This window comes from Enoplosus armatus, chromosome 6, assembly GCF_043641665.1.
Source record: "Enoplosus armatus isolate fEnoArm2 chromosome 6, fEnoArm2.hap1, whole genome shotgun sequence".
Lineage (NCBI taxonomy): Eukaryota > Metazoa > Chordata > Actinopteri > Centrarchiformes > Enoplosidae > Enoplosus > Enoplosus armatus.
In genome coordinates this window covers 12,464,570-12,483,837 of record NC_092185.1, presented here as the reverse complement: position 1 = coordinate 12,483,837, position 19,268 = coordinate 12,464,570, and the positions used below count along the sequence as shown (strand labels likewise).

The following is a 19,268-nucleotide window of genomic DNA, read 5'->3' as shown; positions in this document are numbered from 1 at the left end:
ACCATGTTAGTGTCAGTCTCTTACAGTCACAGCAAACGCTGCAGCACACACACGTGTGAAGTGCTTACAAAATGACATTTCACTTCCATATCTCTTTATTGGCTGAAAAATATCCAGATGATACATCTGCCTGCATACAACACGAGCGAATATTAAAACAGTCACAGAAACACAAGGTCACCATTTATACCACAGAGCAGTAATAGTTACAATTCAGAGATTTAATGAGTTTTTGAACTTAACTTTTTGTTTTGAGTACTTACAAGTTACATGAATTTAATTAAAGACTCAAAGTAAGTTTCAATGGGTCTGAATCTGAAAAGTCTTACACTTTGCTATTGATCATTTATGAACACATAAAAAGACAAATACTATACAAACAAACACTAAACAAATATTGTATTTGCTCTGAAAACAAAGTAAGGACTGTATCCTTTCACCCGTGTGTTTCACACTCACACCATTTATTAAAATAGACAAACAGCAGTTATAGCGGCATGTGAAAAAAATGAACTGACTTAATGTTACTCTATGAGTTTTGTTTGACAAAGAGATTACAAATGTCACATCAGCATTTTGTACAAGACTGAGATTTCACACGCTTATGCAAAAAAAGCACAAAACTAAATACTATCCCCAGATTTCTGAATCAGATTCATTAACATCAACATTTCAGCAATCCTATAGTTTGCATTCAATTATAACTATATGTTATAATTTTGTCTCATTTATAAACATATTTATCTTTCCAAACTACAAATACAAAGTATAAAGCTACAGTATAAAAACATTTGGTTTCTGTGTATAAGAGAGAGCCATATCTACAAACAAGCCATGTCAGTACCACATTTGTTTGCATCCATGCTGTAACTGAGGTGCAACAGTGGGAAGAGAAGGCACAAGTGTCCATCGCATTGTCCATCAACAGTCGTGAACTGTTTTCAAACGGCAGAAACACAAACAGCTGCTGTTTCATCTGAATACAAGTTGCTCTGACAGAAAAGAAATCCCTGATTCCACACTAAAGCATACAGTGTTCAAACAAAGAGAGTAAATGGTTAAAGTGCACACATTAGTCCATCAATAGTCCGCCGCACTGGATCCACGTTTCTTAAACTGTTCTGACGTCCATCGAGTTTTAAAAATACACAGGAAGTCCTTTTCCATCGGGTCGATCCTCTATCACTTGTGTGTTCATGTTCTCATCACAAAGGCAGATAAAAACTGAACCTACGTTATCTTTGAATAGTATTAAAGAGTTTATTTACTCCCGCACATCTGAAAAGATTTCTTCCACAGGTGGCTGGCAGAGTGCAGGACTGATCAGTGTTGTAGACCTACATCAGATCGTCAGATCTACAAAATCCTGTCTTGAAAACCCTTTCTGTAACACAAAGAAACAAACAAGATTGTGTTATGACATTTGTTTTGACACGAAACACAGAAAATACATTAATATTATTCAAATATTAATTATACTGTAAACCACTGAGGTGTCAGCGACAGCTCCCTTGACCTGGAGTGACCTCTGAGCTCACAATACAACGCAATGCATTTCAGAGTAACCTAATTCAGTGTTTAAATAGCTTAAATTTTGCACATGTACATATTTTTTGTAGCATGTTCTGAGGTGGCGCAGGTATCTGCGTGTTCGTTTTAAAACTGCATGTACGACAAACATTAACGCATTTTTTGTTCTGTTGAAACTTGTTCATTAGGAAATAAGCTGAACACCGCACCCTTAGGAGGGGCATGTCCTGATCCGCGAAAGGCAGTAAACCTACCTGGTCCTGCCCCAGACACAGGCGATCCTGACTGGGTGTGTGTGTTTGTGTGTTGAAAGAGCAGCAGTGTGAACAATCAGCGATATATGGGTTTTGAACATGCGCCAACTAAGGAGGGAATTGCAGAGAGAGGAATGTCATCCGTCACACACACACACACACGCACACGCGCACGCGCACACACACACACACACACACACACACACACACACACACACACACACACACACAATCCCTGTCACTCTCACTCTTTTTCACACTCGGCCACACACACATACAGATAAGGGAATGGGTGGGGCGCCGTCAAGAGATAACGTTTCCACTGAGCTTTGACTTTTGTGTGGCAGTCATTTAACAAATGAGCAGAAATTAAGTTGGACATGTTTTACTTTATCTTTTATATCTTTATACTGAATTCAACATGACTGTAATGTACAAGGAATGAGAAAAACTTTTAAGTCCCTTAATAAGATATCCTATAGTGCAGTATAGTCATACATTAATATAAGCTGTTAATGCCTAATGACAAGTGTTATCTGTGCTTTAACAAAGTTTTCAATATACTTATTCATTTTTAAAAGCTTCTATGTGATTTGATACATAATTATAATTACTTGATATTTGATAGATTTAACAGAATACTTCAAAGTCACTATAAACTATTTTCAAACAGTATCTTTGATATATTGATTTTCTCCTCAGTTTGTTTTTTGGCTACTTTAACATCAGTCACACAGAGCTCCTTTTTAGTCCCGTCTACAGTCTCTTACCCCTTTGTATGATGTGTGCAGTTTCTTGTACTGGAACATGTTGCTGAGAACTGTGGCTGCTGCTTTGGCTGCTTTCACCTTCCCAGTGCTAGAAAAAAAACAGATTAATCCAAGGTTAACGTTTGGTACAAATAACCTTGTGTGAGAAGATAAGCTGCAATATTATGTGCAACATTCTGCATCAGATGTCATGCAAATGTGCGCCGTGCTCATGTAAACACATTTAACCAGCACAGAATGTTTAACTTTGTAGACTTTACCTGCTGTCATGTGAGTTCTTGATGCCGACCAGTTTTGGCAGGCCATCAAAAAAGCTGATGTCTCTGGCAGCTACAGAGCTGCCGGTCACCAAGTTATTGAGAACACCACAGATGTTGACCACCACCTCGCTGGAGGGCTCCTTCTGGTGTCCATCGTCAGGCAGCTTGGTCACCAGGTTGTTCACCACCTTTGTGGCTGGATAAACCAACAAGGATAATATATGTTAACACCTATTTTCACACTCAGGTCATTCCTATTAGCAATGGGATCCTGAACCAATTTGGTTGTTTCACGTTTTCTGTATTTTTTGCTTCGTCTGCGCTCTCACTGGTGTGAAGGGTGATCTCTGTGCACCAATCAGGATTTAGAACATGTGAATCAAGATCTAATGACAGTCGTGGTGTTGTTTGCTTATGTTTATGTTGTCAGGCCACTGTGATTGTTGTACTTTTCGTGATTAATATTTAATGTTATAGACAGACGATTGATTCCACTCAGGCTTGACTTGTTGTCAAGACTTGACTTTTAATTTCATCTTAAATCTCATCTTACATTCTGGTGCCTGAATTTAACCAATCCTGAAGAGTCACAACTCACCAGTTTCTGGAGTTTGTCTCAACACATTTTAGTGAACAGGTAACTCAGAGGCACTGAACTATTTATACAACAAGCATTAAAAACAAAAAAGAAAGACTGACCCATGTCACCCTTGTCCCTGACATGGCGGGACAGATTTCGGAGGAAGCCTGTGAGAGAACGCAGCTCCAGGTCATTGCTGGTACGCATGAGGTCAAGCAGCACTGGCAGCATGTGCTCCTGCTCCAGGGCCACCCGGCTCAGCACTGAAGCCCACTGCAGGACAAAGACCGAGAGACAATTCAAAACTCAGATTGTTGCATTTGAATGCTTTTACAGGAGAACTCATGAATGTGCTGCTCACCCTCTTGTCTCCAGCTGTGATGTTCTGCAGCGCTCCAGCAGCTGCCTCGCGGGTTGTGGAGTTGATCTCACACTTATGCAGCACGCGGTTGTACAGCGCCACAATCTGTGGGTGCCACAGCCACTCCACACCCTTTGGCACCCGAGCGACCTCGGTGAAAGTGGAGAGATCCTGGTTCTTGCTCTGTCAGAGGAAGGAAGATATAAGAAGACAGTGTTCAGATGGATGGTTTGGTACACACAGACAAAATGCTGATGGGTAAATCTCACGTGTGCGTACATGTTTTGCTTTCCTGCTCTGAGGTGTAAAGCAACCAATGGCTTCACCCTTTCCTGAGTCCTGAGCTCTGGTTGGTCCTTCTAGGCGCATCAGAGCAGACGGAGGCATCTCACTGTAGAGCTGGTAGGAGAGGTTCCTCAAGACACACACTGCATTTTCCACCCCCTTAAAATACACACACAAACACACACACACACACACGTTAATACACAAGACTTGAACAGAAACAGCTGCTTAAATCCTGCTCCATCTCTTCTTGTCTCACCTTTTCTTCTGCCTTCTCTTCAAGAGAGGCCTTGATGTAGTTTACCAAAGAGTCCACCAGTCCATGTGTTTCTCTCATCTGCTGACGGGTCTTCTCGTTCACTGAGCTCAGATTCCTGAGCACACACAGAGCGAGTTAGAGGTCAGAAATCAGCCAGGAATCATGCATGTCATTACTTTGACCAGATGGTGCAAATAGAGAGGGGTGTGTTTCCACTTTATTTCACAATGACATGATAAATCTCATGCAGGGAGCATTGCAAATATTCCCCAAATGGTAATTAATTTGGAGATAAACACCCCCCCTCCAGGGTGCACATAAACAGAGCGGAACAGAAGCAACTGGAGGCTGCCAGCTTTTGCAAACAACAGTGAAAAGTAATGGGTGTGGTAAAAGCTCCAGTAGCTGTCAGCTGACACATGAGTTTGAGTGTCCTGCCAGAACAAGTTCCCAAAATGTAAATGTGGTCATGAGAGAAAAGCAGACACAGGCTGTAACCACAGAGAGAAGACTCAGATAAGTGAGGTGCACCTGAGGCATCCTGTGGTGTTGTAGAAGATTTCTGCCTCAGAGGGGGTCTGCTGGATGCCCTCGGACTCTCCGCCGCCTGACAGAGGGATGAGGATCCTCTCGGTCAGCTCAGGAAGCGTCTCCCTGGCCAGTTTATCCTTCAGGTTGTCTTTGGATGAAAGGTTCCACACAATACCTGCACATATACACACCAGGGGAGCAGTGTCAGCAAAACCAACATGTATGCTTCATTTTGCATATTGCTGTAGCTTTACTGTACTGGACTTTTGGACATTTTTAACTCCGGTGTTGGAGATGTTTTACAGTCAGCTCAGTTTAAAGAAATAGTTCAACATTTTGGGAAATACACTTTTTTGCTTTCTTGCCAAGAGTTAGACGAGAGGATCAATACCACTCTCATGTATGATGCTACAACCAGCAGCTTGTTAGCTTAGCATAGCAAAAAGACTGGACGCAGGGGGAACAGTAACTCACTAATTAACACGTTATTTCTTGTTAGTTTAATCTGTTTTAATCTGCTGTTTCCAGTCTTTATGCTAAGCTAAGATAACCGGCTGCTGGCTGTAGCTTCATATTTACTGTAGAGACATGAGAGTGGTATCAATCTTCTCATCTAACTCTCTGCAAGAAAGCGAAAGTGTATTTCCCAAACCATTGAACTATTCCCTTAACGATTAAAATGTCATGCATGAGTTGAAACTATTCTAAAACATTTGGACATATGAATTCCTTTCAAAACCTTTGAGATAAACTCAAATGGCAGTGAAGCTAAAACATTAGTTGGCGCTATGTGGGTAAGATAAGACCTCTCTTTCACATTTTGACTACTCAGAAAGGGTGTACAAGAACAGTTGCTCTCATATTTATCACTTTCCCACTTTGTTACTGAGCATGTGACACAGACATGAGTGTTTTAGCGATCCGACAGATCATGGTGTAACGGCTCAAAGGAAAGACTGACAAGGCCTTCACTCATAAAAGGGAGTGGCAGATATACTGTTGGGCCACAGGCCCAGACAACTCCCATTCCCTCCCTTATCCCCCTCTTCACGCAGAAAAGACTCCACCTCCTCCTCTTTATGTACACACAATGGAGTTGTAGTTGCAACATCTATTTTCTAAATTTTCAGCATTAATCTTATGAGAAAGTGAGACTGCTGGTTTTGCAGACAACAGATAATTGTGAATGATGACAGCAGATGAACTGAAACAAAACGTATTCAGACTTCAACTGTATCTGATCTCCAGTCTGAGATCAGCTCTGCTTGTTGTGTCATGTTTTTTATGTTAATGACTGAGATGGGGATTTTCCTACCCGTGATGTTTTTGCGGAGCTCATCGTCGGGCTCCTTAAGTGCCTCGACCAGCTGTGGGATGCCGCCCTCCTCGATCAGGGCCACCTTGTTGTCCATATTCTCATAGATGAGGTTGCGTGTGGCGCCAGTGGCGTAACGCTGCACTTCCTGGTTGTCGGAGTTGAACAGCTTCACCAGCTCACCAATGCCCTTCAAGCGACGCACCTGGAGACGGGGTGGCAGGAAAACAGTTCAGCTCAGGATTTGTGCTTTTCTTCTTTAATGTTTTGGTTTTCTCTGATGATTAGGTGATTCAAGGTGTTTCATTAGCTGAGAAACTAAATGTCAACAGTCTTCTCATGGATTAAAGCCCCTATTTTTTATGTGATTATAGCATTTTTCAAATGATTCTAACTTTAAATTTCTGTCTGTAGAAAAATTGTCTCATTGCAGTCTCTATACCACCAGTAGGAGTTTCCATATTCTGACATTGGGGCTTAAAAGGAATAGTTCAACATTTTGGAAAATATGCTTATTAGTGTTCTTGACGAGAGTTAGATGAGAAGATTCAATATCTCTCTCATGTCTGTGCAGTAAATATTTTCTGAGGTTCCTCGATGATTTTGTTACCTTTGGCTAGGCTAGCGGTTTCCCCCCGTTTCCAGTCATTATTCTAAGCTAAGCTAACCATCTGCAGGCTGTAACTTCATATTTTCTGATCAAAGATGAGAGTGGTATCAATCTTCTCATCTAACTCTCAACATGAAAGTGAATAAGTGTATATTTAAATGTTGACCTATTCCCTTTAATAAAAAATCATTCGGATCTTTTTTCAGAAAACTCGTTAAAAACGGACTCTAAACCAGCTCACAAGGGGCCGTATTGTCAGAGCTGAAAATAACTTAAAAGCAGCCAAACTAATCACAACAGTTTGTCACATAAGATAAGAGTTTTAATTTCTACTGTATGTCTGCCACTCAACACCTATACAGAGTCCAGGTACTACTACAAAAACTGAGCAACATGTGAAACAGCTGGAGCACTCCAGAACAGAAGTTCGAGAAACTGTAGCTACTTTATCTCACCAGAAATTGAGAAACATCCATCAATGGGCGCCTATGCTTGAAGGCAAACTATTTTCATGACTGAGTTTCTCAATAAGGAGTTGCAGAGAGGAAAGAGCCAGAGGAATTCTAACCACAAGTTTAATCCTTAGTACCTCAACTTTGGCGTCGTTGTCATTGTAACACTCATGCTGAATGTAGGCGGCACCCAGGACCTGCAGTTCAGGGTCGGACTCTCTCAGGTGTTGCACTGCCGCGGGCATGTCCAAGGAGGTGATACTATCGAAGGAGCAAATCAACAAATTCAACCAAATGATCCAAAACGTTTAATCATGTCATTACCCTGCTGTTGTGTACGGAAGCACAAAATATGTCTTTTGGATGTTTGAATGAAAAGCAACAGAAGAGCCACAGTAATTATTCAAAGATGATTTGTTTCCTGTCTGCAAAATTCAGCTTGTTGAATTTCTTCCAAATCACTCAGTGGTCTGCAGACCACACGCTGTGGGATGTGTGAAATGCGAGGCCTGAAACTGAGCTGCCACACCCAAAACCAGTCCTGCCACTATGGAGCCACCTCCCAATCCACAGCTCTTAGGAAATGCACAGTTCGCATCAAACACTCCCTCACTGACACATGAAAGTTGTGACACAATCATACTGGTGTATCACACTCACTAGAAGGTAACTGACGTTCAGAAACAATACATCAAACTGAGTCACCAGAATGACTGGAGCTGTAATCTCTGTCATTGAGTATTATAACCCAATTAAAGGATGAGGCAGGCATTATTCTGTCAACAAATCCCACAAAAAGACCAAAACCAATGATGCGTTAGTCCATCTCTCAATACTTTCTGACTTCCCAACCCTGTTTGTGGTTCTCAGCCCCAAACCCATTTGTTCCAACTGAAGACATAAAGCTTAAAAAAAATGCTCACAAATATCAAGTTTAACTGTTAAAATAGGCTGTACACTGTAGTTTTTAGCAAACCTTACACAGACTGGAGTAAATAGACCATTTGTTGGGGACTATTTTCAACTGATTAATACACACTTAGTGCGAAATCTAACCAGTCAACGCAGACCTTTTTGCAGATACTGATTTGCATGCATAGCCTACCATTACACCCTGAAGTTCTGTCAGTAATAGTATGAGACCATGCAATATACCCAGTGCTTCAAATGAAAACATCATTGATGTGAATGTGAGCAGAAATAATGGGCGACTTTCTTAGTCATGACAGCTTCTCACCCGCTGAGGTTGCCCATGCTGGCTCCCATGTCCAGCTGTCCGCCATAGATGTCCATGCCCCTGCCCACACTATGCATGCTTTTGATTGACATGGCACGGGACAGGGTGCCCTGACGCTGTAGTAATAGGTTCCCCTGGGAACCAGAGGACACTCCGGATGTGATGAACCCTCTGTCCACTCTGTCCCCTCCACCATAGGTGCTCCCACCTGAGGACATCTGGTGCTGCAGGGTCCCGGACATGGATCCCATGCTCATCCGGTTGTTTCGGTTTGTAATCCTGCTGATGGTGCGGTGGGCTGGGCCTTTGTAGGAATGTTGCTGGACGATCTCCACCTCTCCTCCAGTCATCCCTCCGCCACGGGAAAGACTGCCACTAAGCGATCGCCGCATGGGTGCTTGAAAGGTCATGGTGCCTCCTCCTTGCCTCACCTGGCTGGTGTAGCCGTTGATTGTGCTCTGGGTGTACTGGCGGCCGTAGGTGGCGTCCCGGTCAGAGACCAAACTGCCAGCATCGCTGCCATCCACCATCCAGGGATTCACCTGTGCTGTGTGCTGCCGCACTGCATGCAGGGAGAGGGTCTCTGGGTCCATTCTGCTCTGGGCCCTGACGTTCCCTTGGTAGCCGCCCATGCGTATGTCTTGGTAAAAACCGCCACCACCACCACCACCACCACCAATCCCTCCACCCCCAACACTGATCCTGTGGAGCTGGGCCATGTCTGGGCCAGCAGACTGGCAGCTGAAGCCAGATCTCTGTGATACGCGTGGACCCTGAGGATGAAGAGAGGAGTAACTGTCACAATCAAATGTGTAACCAGAGTTACTCATTATGCTCTAGTGAACTGTGTGAGTGTGAATTTGTTGTGAGTCACTGCATATCAACAAAATTTGATTACTGGGATGATGTGACTACCATTCGGGAAACAAAGGTTATGCCCTTAGTATTGTTTGTCATATTAATTTCACATTTCATACAGATACAATTCATTTAGGAGAGGAGGGCTTCATTATTGATTCAAATATAAAAATAAACTTCAGGTCTCTGTTAAGCTCAGAGCTCAGACATCTGTGGCACAAAGCCAGCGTCTTCCTGTTGAATCACTAAAATGGAGGAATCTAGAGGGTGGACTTGAAAACCCTGAGCTGATCTCATCACAGCCTACTGTGAAATACCACACCTGCTGCGTTCTGGCTGACACACTATGACTCCAGCAGAGGGTCACTGATGGTGTATGTTTTTTTTTTTAGAAAATCCAGTTAAATGACACATTACATGATCAGCTGAATATTTCCATGATATGTGTGAATACACGCTGAAACGGTGAGACAATGCTGTACTACTCACCATTGTTCTGGAGCCACTGGAGTACATGTAGGATGATTTAGAGCTGAAACTTGGGTTATAAGTCTGGTACTTCATTGTTGAAGAACCACCGTAGTCTGGAAGGAAGCAGAGAGACAGAACACCAAATGAATACCACATATAATATTGATATCAGTGATGCAACTGTAATAAAATGAAGATTTATTGAATGACTAAAAACTGCTTTCCATCTTTTCTTTGATACAGTATAACCTAAAAAATTAATTAAAACATACAGTCAACTGTATGTGATGTAATTTTCTTGCCCTGTCCCATCAGTAACATGTCTACCTTTAAAGGATTGGTTCACAAATGTTTATGTCTGTCTTAAAACAATACTCACATGCCCAGATGCTGCATTGAAACCTTCCCTTCATACTGGCCATAAAAAGATCCCTCACTAACATTTTTCCAATGTAAGTGATGGGGGACAAAATCCACACTCCTCTTACCATGCAAAGAATATTCTAAAGTTTATCTGGAGTTGTTATGAAGGTTCAGCAGTCTGAGTTAATCAAATGAAGTGGGCATCTTCCAAGGTTACTCTCTTTTTAGTACAAAATAACCTCCTTGTGTTTCCACAGTGTTCCCTTGTTGAGCTGTGGTGGAGGGATAGCAACACAAAGAGGGCATTTTGAACTGAAAAGACTAACTTTGGAAGATACACTCTTGATCTGATGGACTCAGACAGTTGAAGACTCATATTAACTTCAGATCCCCATTACTTACACTGGAAGCACAATAGGAATGGCTTTATCATGGCCAGTATGAACGGGAGGAATCATTACAGCAAACTGTTTCAATGTACATAAGGGCACTTGACTATTGTTTGAAGACAGACTTGAAAATATGCAAACCTCTCCTGTAAGTATTTTTAACGCTGCAATACTGTTAATTTATAAGTATAAGCACTTCTAAGCCTATATTAGAAATGCCATTCAGCTAAAAAGTTAGCACTTCATGGGGATTTTATGACCAAAAAACTCAGACAGAGTTTTCGCGTTTATTCTGTAAGCAGTAATATCAAATGCAGTCAAAGACAGTGGGAAGACGACTGGAAGCTCTTTGGTCTCTTCTAGTATTTGAAATGTGTTGCCCACATATCTGGATGTTATGTTAGAGCTACTCTATTCATCTTTTTTTCTGTGCGCACTTTTGTTAGTGTTAATAAACATTTTCACTTTTGGCAAGCAGGGAGTTCCTACTTTATTCTGACAGTGGTCAAGAGTGGACGGAAAATCTGACAAACTCCTTTTCTTTCACCTTTCAGCAATGACAAATGTAGGGACTCTTTCTTTTTTTATCATTTTAAATTGATTAATGCCATTTTGATATCATGTGGAAGCAGAACAAGTGGCTATCCCGGCTATACCTTGGCCAAGAGAGGAACTTAAAGTTTGTTTGTTGTTGTGTCGACTTATCATTGAGCTCTGCCACATACATAAATAATATAGCATCAAGTCAACCCTGACCTTTGCTGGTGTTACTGCACGTAACAATACAATCAATGAAATGGAAATGTAATCCTGTTTCCTTTCATAAGCTCATGTTTCCAAATTTAAACATATTTCTTTAGGTTGTTGTTATTTAATTCATTGTTACTTTTATAAGTTCATTTGAATGTAACTGAGACTGACTTTTTGTGTACAATATCTACTCTAAACATGGAAAAATATGTGGCACAAATGGTAAAGGCAGATTTAATCACATCATGACAAAGTGCCACAGCCTTTAATTTACAACAATGACTTGCATACAAGACGTACAGTTTGAATAGCAGGTGTCCTGTTACACTGAAAACTGAAGATTCGATTGCACCCAGTCTCTAACAGCCAGACCTGAGCGGTCACCTGGTCTGACGTCTCTGGTTACCGTTCACTTGGAGAACGGTTCACATCTGACACACAAAGACATTCGCTCAGCTTCAGCCTCAAACCAGAACGTAGAGCGGCCCGACAGGCCTGAAATACACTCTCAGATTATTCATTTGTTGTTCCAGGTGCAGTGATGCAAACTAACAATAAAAAAGAGGCTGCACTTACAGCTTTAAGCTAAATGCTAACCCATCTTAGTTTAGCATGTTAGCATGCTAACACTTGCTAATCAGCACTAAAAGTACAGCTGAGGCTGACGGGAATGTCATTAGTTTTGCAGATATCTGGTCATTAAAAGAAAATACTGGACAAAATAATATTTTGATCTGATGATGGCGCTTGATGGAAAGTCAAGGGATTGTGAACAAATCATCTTGAGGGGGACACAAATGTCTACAGTTCACAAAATAACAAAAATGTCAACAATGAAACAACAATCAAAGTGTTCGTTGCAAAATGCTGCACAAAGAAGACGAAGACTTGATTGACTTAACAGGTTTTTTTAAGAAAAGGTGATAAAAAAAAATGCCTTCACGGTGGCGAGAGAGGAAAAATCAGGGGATCACCAAAGTCAGTAGGATTCACCCTCTGGAATCCATGATCAAAATTTCATAGCTATTTCAGTCTGGATCAAAGAAGCTGCACCGCTAGCATCCGTAACATCTTGAAAGCACCTTGAATGTCGACACGAGGGCCAGTCATCAGTATTAGATCCAGACCGCACCGACCGTGATTCAAAACCAACTAATCCCTTTGCCTTGAGGGAGCCCAAACACTGAATCAGACTGAAACTAAAAGTGCCAACTAAAATAATAATATAACCTAAGTAAACATTATTAAAAACCAAAGAAAGGTTTATGTGTGTGATTGTACACACATGTGAGTGTACTGCACATGTGCGTCTGTACGTTGAGCCAGAGCAGTCCCATGTGAGCAGAGGGGAGGGGGTGAACTGCCTTCATGCTTCATGTCTACAGACACACACCAAACCAGTTGGTATAGTGGAGAGTGACTGACGCGTCCCTTGGCCCGGCCCCAGCCGCACCCTGGCAACGCCCAGCACAACTTCTCAACACACTGAAAACACACCTTGAAAACTCCTTCAGCGATCAACCTGAACGTTTCTTCTTCCTCTGTTGTCTTTTGAAAAGTCAACTTTTGGTCATAAAGCCAAAAACATCACACACACACACACTCTCTCTCACTTTCTGCTGAAACTTGTCCACCTGTGAACACCAATTAGTCATTGCCACAAATGCACTGCAGTTGTTGTAGCATTTACAGATACAGAGGAGGACGAGGAGGCGCTCCTCGCAGACCCCTCTGGATGTTTACCTCATGTGTGAACACTCATGAAGTCATAATGAGCTTCTCTAAAGCCACAAACCAGTGAAATGACAGCCTTCCCTGTTGTGTTGTGCAGAATTCTTCTCTCCCTCTCGTACAGGTTTCAAAAGAGGGTGGATATGACACGACAACGTGACTGGACGTTTCCCTCCGGGCAAAGCCCAGGGCAAAGGACGGGCCAGAGATAACAGTCAAACATCCCGCTCACCCTACTTTTTCATCGATGTGGCCATGTTTGACCAGAGGGTTTGAGAAATATAATGAAGGTAGAAACTGACGGTGACCCATTTAGCGGACGTGTTGTGTGTCCCTCCACATTCCAGCCATTTCAAATGGCACGAACAGTATGTCTGTCTGTTGCGGCAGGTATTGTTTGCGCCGCAGGGGAAATGCTGAAACTAGTGAGTGAGAAAAACATTCTTCTTCTGACACCACACAATCCAGAATTTAGAGGTCATATAAACTGCTGCTCTGCCTGCTCCCTGTACTTTGAGGGAACACAATGAATTATGTCTTCATGACTCAAGCAGGTGCAGTCAGTTTTAGTCACCAGATTTCAAAAAGCAACACTTTGTCCACGTGTAGCTCCACATTTGACACTAATTCAGCACCTTAACCGCGTCAAATCCTCAAATGTGTCGTTACAAACTCCCAACTCTCCTGTAAACTGTTCATTTCGCCTGTGGGAGTCTCACCACTGCTTACGTAACAATCCCACTTGACTGACGTTGTCTGTGTGCCAACACGGCTCAGACAGATACCGCTTGACAATGCGACGTCTTTGAAGAGACATCACAACAGCTGGTTCTCACGACACTGTCATCTCCCAGGTATCCCTTGAACCCTCACCTCTTAAAGCAGAGTAAGACCTGAAACCCAATCCCACAGAGGGAGGCTTTCACCTAAGCTAGTCTGCTATCAGGGAAGTTCATGAAAGCAGCACTTGTTTGGGCCTGTTACACATTAACCCTTTCTCTTGTGCAGGTACACGACATGCAGGGCTGTAAGATCGCTGCTGCATGAAGCTTCAGCTCTGGTTCATCTGCTGCGAAGCTGCAGAGCAGCTGAATGGACAAATTAGCTGATGAGCTGACGAGAAACAAGTCCACAGGAATGCAGCAGAGACAAACATGCAAAAACACAACACACACACACACACACACACACACACACCAGGCGTATTAATGCATACACATTCTTGCACTTGAGTATAAAAGCTATTCCACAGATCTGAGTCACTAATTGTCCGCTCTTTTTTAAATTTAATTAATCATTTAAGTAATTAAGCAGCCTCTTAAATGTAAATACTTTCTGGTTTTCTTTGTTTTCTGTGATAGTAAACTGAGTATCTTTGCGCATTAAACTGACAAATCTGACTAAACAAGACATTTGAAGATTTGGAAACTTGTGATGGACATTTTCTTGACATTCTATGAATCAAACGATTAGTCAATTAATGGAGAAAGTAATCAGTAGATTAGTCAAAAAGGAAAATACTCTAATCTATGAATATGCTTGTGTGGTGTGATTCAAACAGGGAAAAACTGACATTAGATGGGGATTTAATTTTTGAAATTATAAACTGGGACATAACTGTTTTATGGGACGTCCAATATTTGATACTTAATATCACAGCTCCTCACTGGAGTCCCAATAAAATGACCCAAGCTCACAAAATGTCTATTTTATTTGGAGTAAAGCCAAATGAAACAAGGCTACAGGACTGACTGGTCAGATAAGAGTTTCAAGTACTCGTTTATAGCACAGATAGGTGGTCTAGTATTAGGCTGTTAAACTCAGCATTACAGTCAGACAATGCCGCCTGTATTGTACCTGCACCCGTGAGGGCTCTTTGGCTGCTTTCACCTTAAAAGTCCCTCTAAGCCCAAATCATTGGTCAGCTCACTGCGCGCTCTTCACTCGGAAATACCGTCACGGAGCAGAACATGAAGCTGCTGTAGATCCTTACAAAAGTGAGTTGAGAGACTTGTTGATGTTTACCTGACATGGCGTAGTGTGAGGCTGATCCATTCTGACGCGGAAGTGTGGACTTCTCCGCCAGTCTCATCTGGACCTGCTCCTGGACGCGCCGCGCTCTGGTCAGCTCGTCCGACACGGAGCTCCCGTTCCCGAGCTGGATGTCGGACGGGAGCCCGTAGGTGGTGACCGAGGTGTTGGGCTGCAAAGCGGACAAAAACGCGCTCTCTGAGGCCATGACACTCATGTTGACAATTTAAAGAAGCGAGACGCAAGTAGGGCGTCTGGTTACAACACGACAGCGGTGTGAACAAGTTGTTTGCGCAGCTTAAAGTGAGAGCGGGGAGAGAAGAGCCCGAGCGAGCGGAGCTGCACATCAGCAGGAGGTGGAGCCTCGCTGAGCCGATACCACCTGACTCACAGGTGCGCTTCTTCTTCTTCTTCTTCTTCTAACTTTAGGTTTTACGGCAGTTTGCATCATTAACGTTGCATTACTGTCTCCTTCTGGATATAGTTTATAGTTTCTTAATGCCCGTTTTATCTTAAAGTCGTGTAATTTCGCTCTCATGAAACCACTTTGAAGCCATTTTCTGCCCTCCTGTCTCCACAGGGAATTCACGGTGATCGGGACACGAGGTCTGTTAGGACTATACAGTTTCTTTTCTCACCCGATGAGTGAAAACAAAAACTTTTTTTTTTTTGCTGAGCCCAAGCTGTGAAACCACATAAACAAATGTGCAGTGCCGCCATTGGTGTGACAGCACGTAGGTGGGCGGGGCAAGCATCAAACAGGAAGTTGACTCTGCAACGCGTGAGGTGAGGAATGTGTAGTAAACTTTGGCTAGTTTTCAGTTTAAGGTCATAAAATAGTTATAGCTAATATAATTCACAGTTTCATGTTTCTATATTTGGAATTAGGTTGTTTTTATTTTGTTCATGTGTGGGTGATTGGGGCAGTGCTGAAAGGTTTTGCTAATGAAAAGAAAGACAGTTGGGGACAGTTGTTGTGGATTTTGGAAATTGGATTTTTTTTTTACTTCAGTCAAATGTATTCAATGAATTTTGGACACATTAATGTATTTATATAACACTAATAGGGCCAATTTGTCTGCATTAAGAGTACTCTTTTTTGGTACTTTAAGTACATTTTGCCGATAATACTTTAATACTTTTACTCAAGTAACATTTTCAAAGCAGGACTTTTACTTGTAATGGATTATTTTTTATATCGCATTATTGCTACTTTGACTCAAGTGAAGGATCTTAATACTTCCTCCACCGCTGCTTGAAGATGATGTGCATGTTGTCTGAAACGTCTACAAAAGGAATTTTGCACATCACTTTTCAGATGTACTGTGTTTGATATCTTTACGATACCTTCTGTCCAAAACTTTATACAGAGATGGTATTTAAGGTCTGAGTCCAGATGGAGGCACATTGATTTGGTTTATTTTTTCCTGTGTATTTAGTGTTTTTAAAGTTAGCCTATTCCTCTGTGTTGTGTATTTTGTTTTTCTTGAGTACAAAAAGTTTATTTCAAAACATCTTCTTGGACCCAGTAGGCTTTTAAAAAATATTATAATTGTACTTAAATGTAACATTAAGTTGTATTTTTAATTTAATGTTAAATTATTTTTAAATGTAAGTTAAATACAGTTATGTGCTATCAGCATTAAGATCAAAGCAAAGATCCATCATGTAACAGGGTTAAACAGTGAAAGTGACAAAGTCAAACAGCTGTGAGTCATATTCAAATTACTAATGAGGCTAAATGTGACGGAGATAATCTTTCTGTCTAACGTTAGCCATCAATATATAATTCTTTAACAACACTGTGGTGGAAAGTCCCTAAGTACATTTACTCAAGTACAGTACCTAAGTACGATTTTGAGGTTCTTGTATTTGAGTATTTTCACTTTATGCTACTTTCTACTGATACTCCACGACAATTTGGAAGCCAATATTGTACTTTTTACTCCGCTACATTTATTTGACAACATTAGTTACTAGTTACTTTGTAGATTCAGATTATTAATACAAATTATAAATCAACTAATAAATGATGTATTATTAACGATTGAGCTACCTGGCAGTATATAACGTAATTCAAATGAGCTCCACTTTTACCAGCTGCAACATTAGTGATGTTTACACATTAATACGTCACTAATTATAATCCAGTGATATTATCTATTTTATTCTGAAATGGGCCATTCTGCACAATGAGTATTTTTACTTTTAGTAGTTTAAGTATATTTTGATTCTAACATTTATTTACTTTTACTTAATAAAATTTTGAATGGAGGACTTTTACTTGTAACAGAGTATTTCTACACTGTGGTACTGCTACTTTACTTAAGTACAAGATCTGAGTACTTCTTCCTCCACTGGGTGTTTGGTTTAGCAAAAACTGTTTTATTTATTTGTTCATTTAACAGGGACCATACAGATAAACAATAATTAGGTTAATACATGTATATCCTCTAAACGTTATGCAGCAGCAGTAAAGGCCTTTGAGAGTAGTTAAAGAGCTTTGTCTGTGATGCTTTCACAAATTGGCATGACATTAAGTTCAATCTATCAAACGTTGAGTATGAATGGGGACTGTTCCCAGGTGTGGCTCACTCTATTATTAAGGTGGAGCCACACCTTAGTTTTATCGTTTGTTTTATCTGCGCTTAGCAACTGTGAGTCACTGCGGCAAACACTAAAGTGATAAGAAGCGTGAGAGTAGTGCACGTCTGTAGTATCTACAGGCTGTAAAGTTAGAAAAATCCACTATAACCCTAACCCTAACCCTAACCCCATAATACAATTATTCTATTATTATAGATATAAATTAACATCTCTGCTCTAATTGCTTAATTTCCTTTTCTGAGTCCTGACTGCCTTCCTTTGTTTAGATGCATTTGAGCAGAAACAAGAGATGAACCGCAGCCTTTCTAAAGGTTAGTCAGTCAGCCAATCATTTCCCTCGAGGATAGCAGAGGATTTAATTTCCCCAAAGCAGGTTAAAGTCTGAACCGGATGCAGTAGGAATGACCGATTGCCTCATCTCCCCTCTGCGTTTCAGCTTCTCATCACCTGTGTTTATTATTATTTCATCACATTTCTTCCAAATCTGTTCACACTGACATCACCCTCACTGTCACAGAATATTTCACATTTGTAAGTGGAAACAATCAATCACAGCTTCACATGCAGGCGCTTAATGCCGTTCTGTGAGTCCGACGTGGTAACAAACATTCTCAGTGAAATTTATTTATAGCCGAACAGCAATAAAATAGATGAATCTGGTGTAAATATCTAAAAAGAAATAATACGTTTTGACTCACCATTACCATGGAAGCTGTGTTGATTGTAGATGTTCTCCTCTCTGAAGTCGTGCACCTGCTCGTCCAACCGAGTGATCTGATCTGGTGGGATATTAGAAAGTATTAAAAAGTTATTGACACAGTCGCCGCCCTGAAAATTACTATACCGGTTACCATCGCAGGTGAATGCAGAGCACACACAAAACAAAACAAAGCGATGAGTCAGAGCAGAGTATGACACCACAGGGTGTGTACTGCAGAAGAGGGGGGCAGACAGTCTGACTGACACACAGGAGAGAAAAGATAAAGTACATTTAGCCGCTTTTCTACTGAAGAGCAAATCTTCATGGGAAGTGGAGGGAGGTTTCGTTTTATAAATTACACAATACATTTTATTTGTGGTGTGTGATTCGACATCAGAGTTGAATTTTTTAGGATGTTGCTGAAGTCCTCGATGACTCACTTAGCCAGAACCGTAGAGCATCAGGGCAGCTGTTTTACTGAATTCCCTGCCCTGTTCAGAGGCACAGATTGACTGAAATCAGCCTAAGGGTTATTGGCTCAGGGCAACGTGTGTGTGTGTGTGCGTCAGAGAGAGTGATGGCATGAGAGAGCAAGAGTGACAACCTTGTTCTGCCTGCTGTCTCATGCATCAGGCGCCAACTGTCTGTCTGTCTGTCTGTCTGTCTGTCTGTAATCTGTCCCACCAGACACGGAGAGAGGCCGTCATACTCCTGTCCAAAGTTTCCCGCCACAGGAGATCCACGCTGGAACTCCTCTGCTCAAACATTACACTAAATACGACAGCAAACTATATGAAATTAATACTATAGGTAACCATCAAAGTAAGCCTGAGATGATGAGATACACAATGTCACTGTGTTTTTAGTGAAATGTCACTGTTACCTCTGTGTGCTGTGCAGCTGTAATACAAAGGAAAAAATAAA

General features: G+C 41.5%; 1 protein-coding gene across 1 annotated transcript; it reads right to left on the bottom strand.

Moving 5' to 3' along the window:
• Positions 1-77: 77 nt before the first annotated feature.
• Positions 78-15,406, bottom strand: pkp3a (plakophilin 3a). Its single transcript, XM_070906669.1, has 13 exons — positions 15,032-15,406; positions 9,792-9,886; positions 8,445-9,217; positions 7,345-7,468; positions 6,146-6,350; positions 4,831-5,005; positions 4,300-4,414; positions 4,035-4,199; positions 3,756-3,938; positions 3,514-3,667; positions 2,815-3,010; positions 2,555-2,642; positions 78-1,384 (listed from the first exon to the last, which is right to left on the bottom strand). The coding sequence occupies exons 1-13, from the start codon at positions 15,252-15,254 to the stop codon at positions 1,343-1,345; spliced, it is 2,538 nt and encodes an 845-aa protein (XP_070762770.1). The 5' UTR covers positions 15,255-15,406; the 3' UTR covers positions 78-1,342.
• Positions 15,407-19,268: the final 3,862 nt, after the last annotated feature.

Excerpts from the sequence above, each read along its gene's own strand:
- pkp3a (XM_070906669.1), bottom strand. The coding sequence starts at position 15,254 with ATGAGTGTCATGGCCTCAGAGAGCGCGTTTTTGTCCGCTTTGCAGCCC. Across the intron at positions 3,939-4,034 it reads AGAGCAGGAAAGCAAAACAT|AGCAAGAACCAGGATCTCTC; the intron begins GTACGCACACGT and ends TTCCTCTGACAG. Across the intron at positions 2,643-2,814 it reads AAGAACTCACATGACAGCAG|CACTGGGAAGGTGAAAGCAG; the intron begins GTAAAGTCTACA and ends TTTTTTTTCTAG.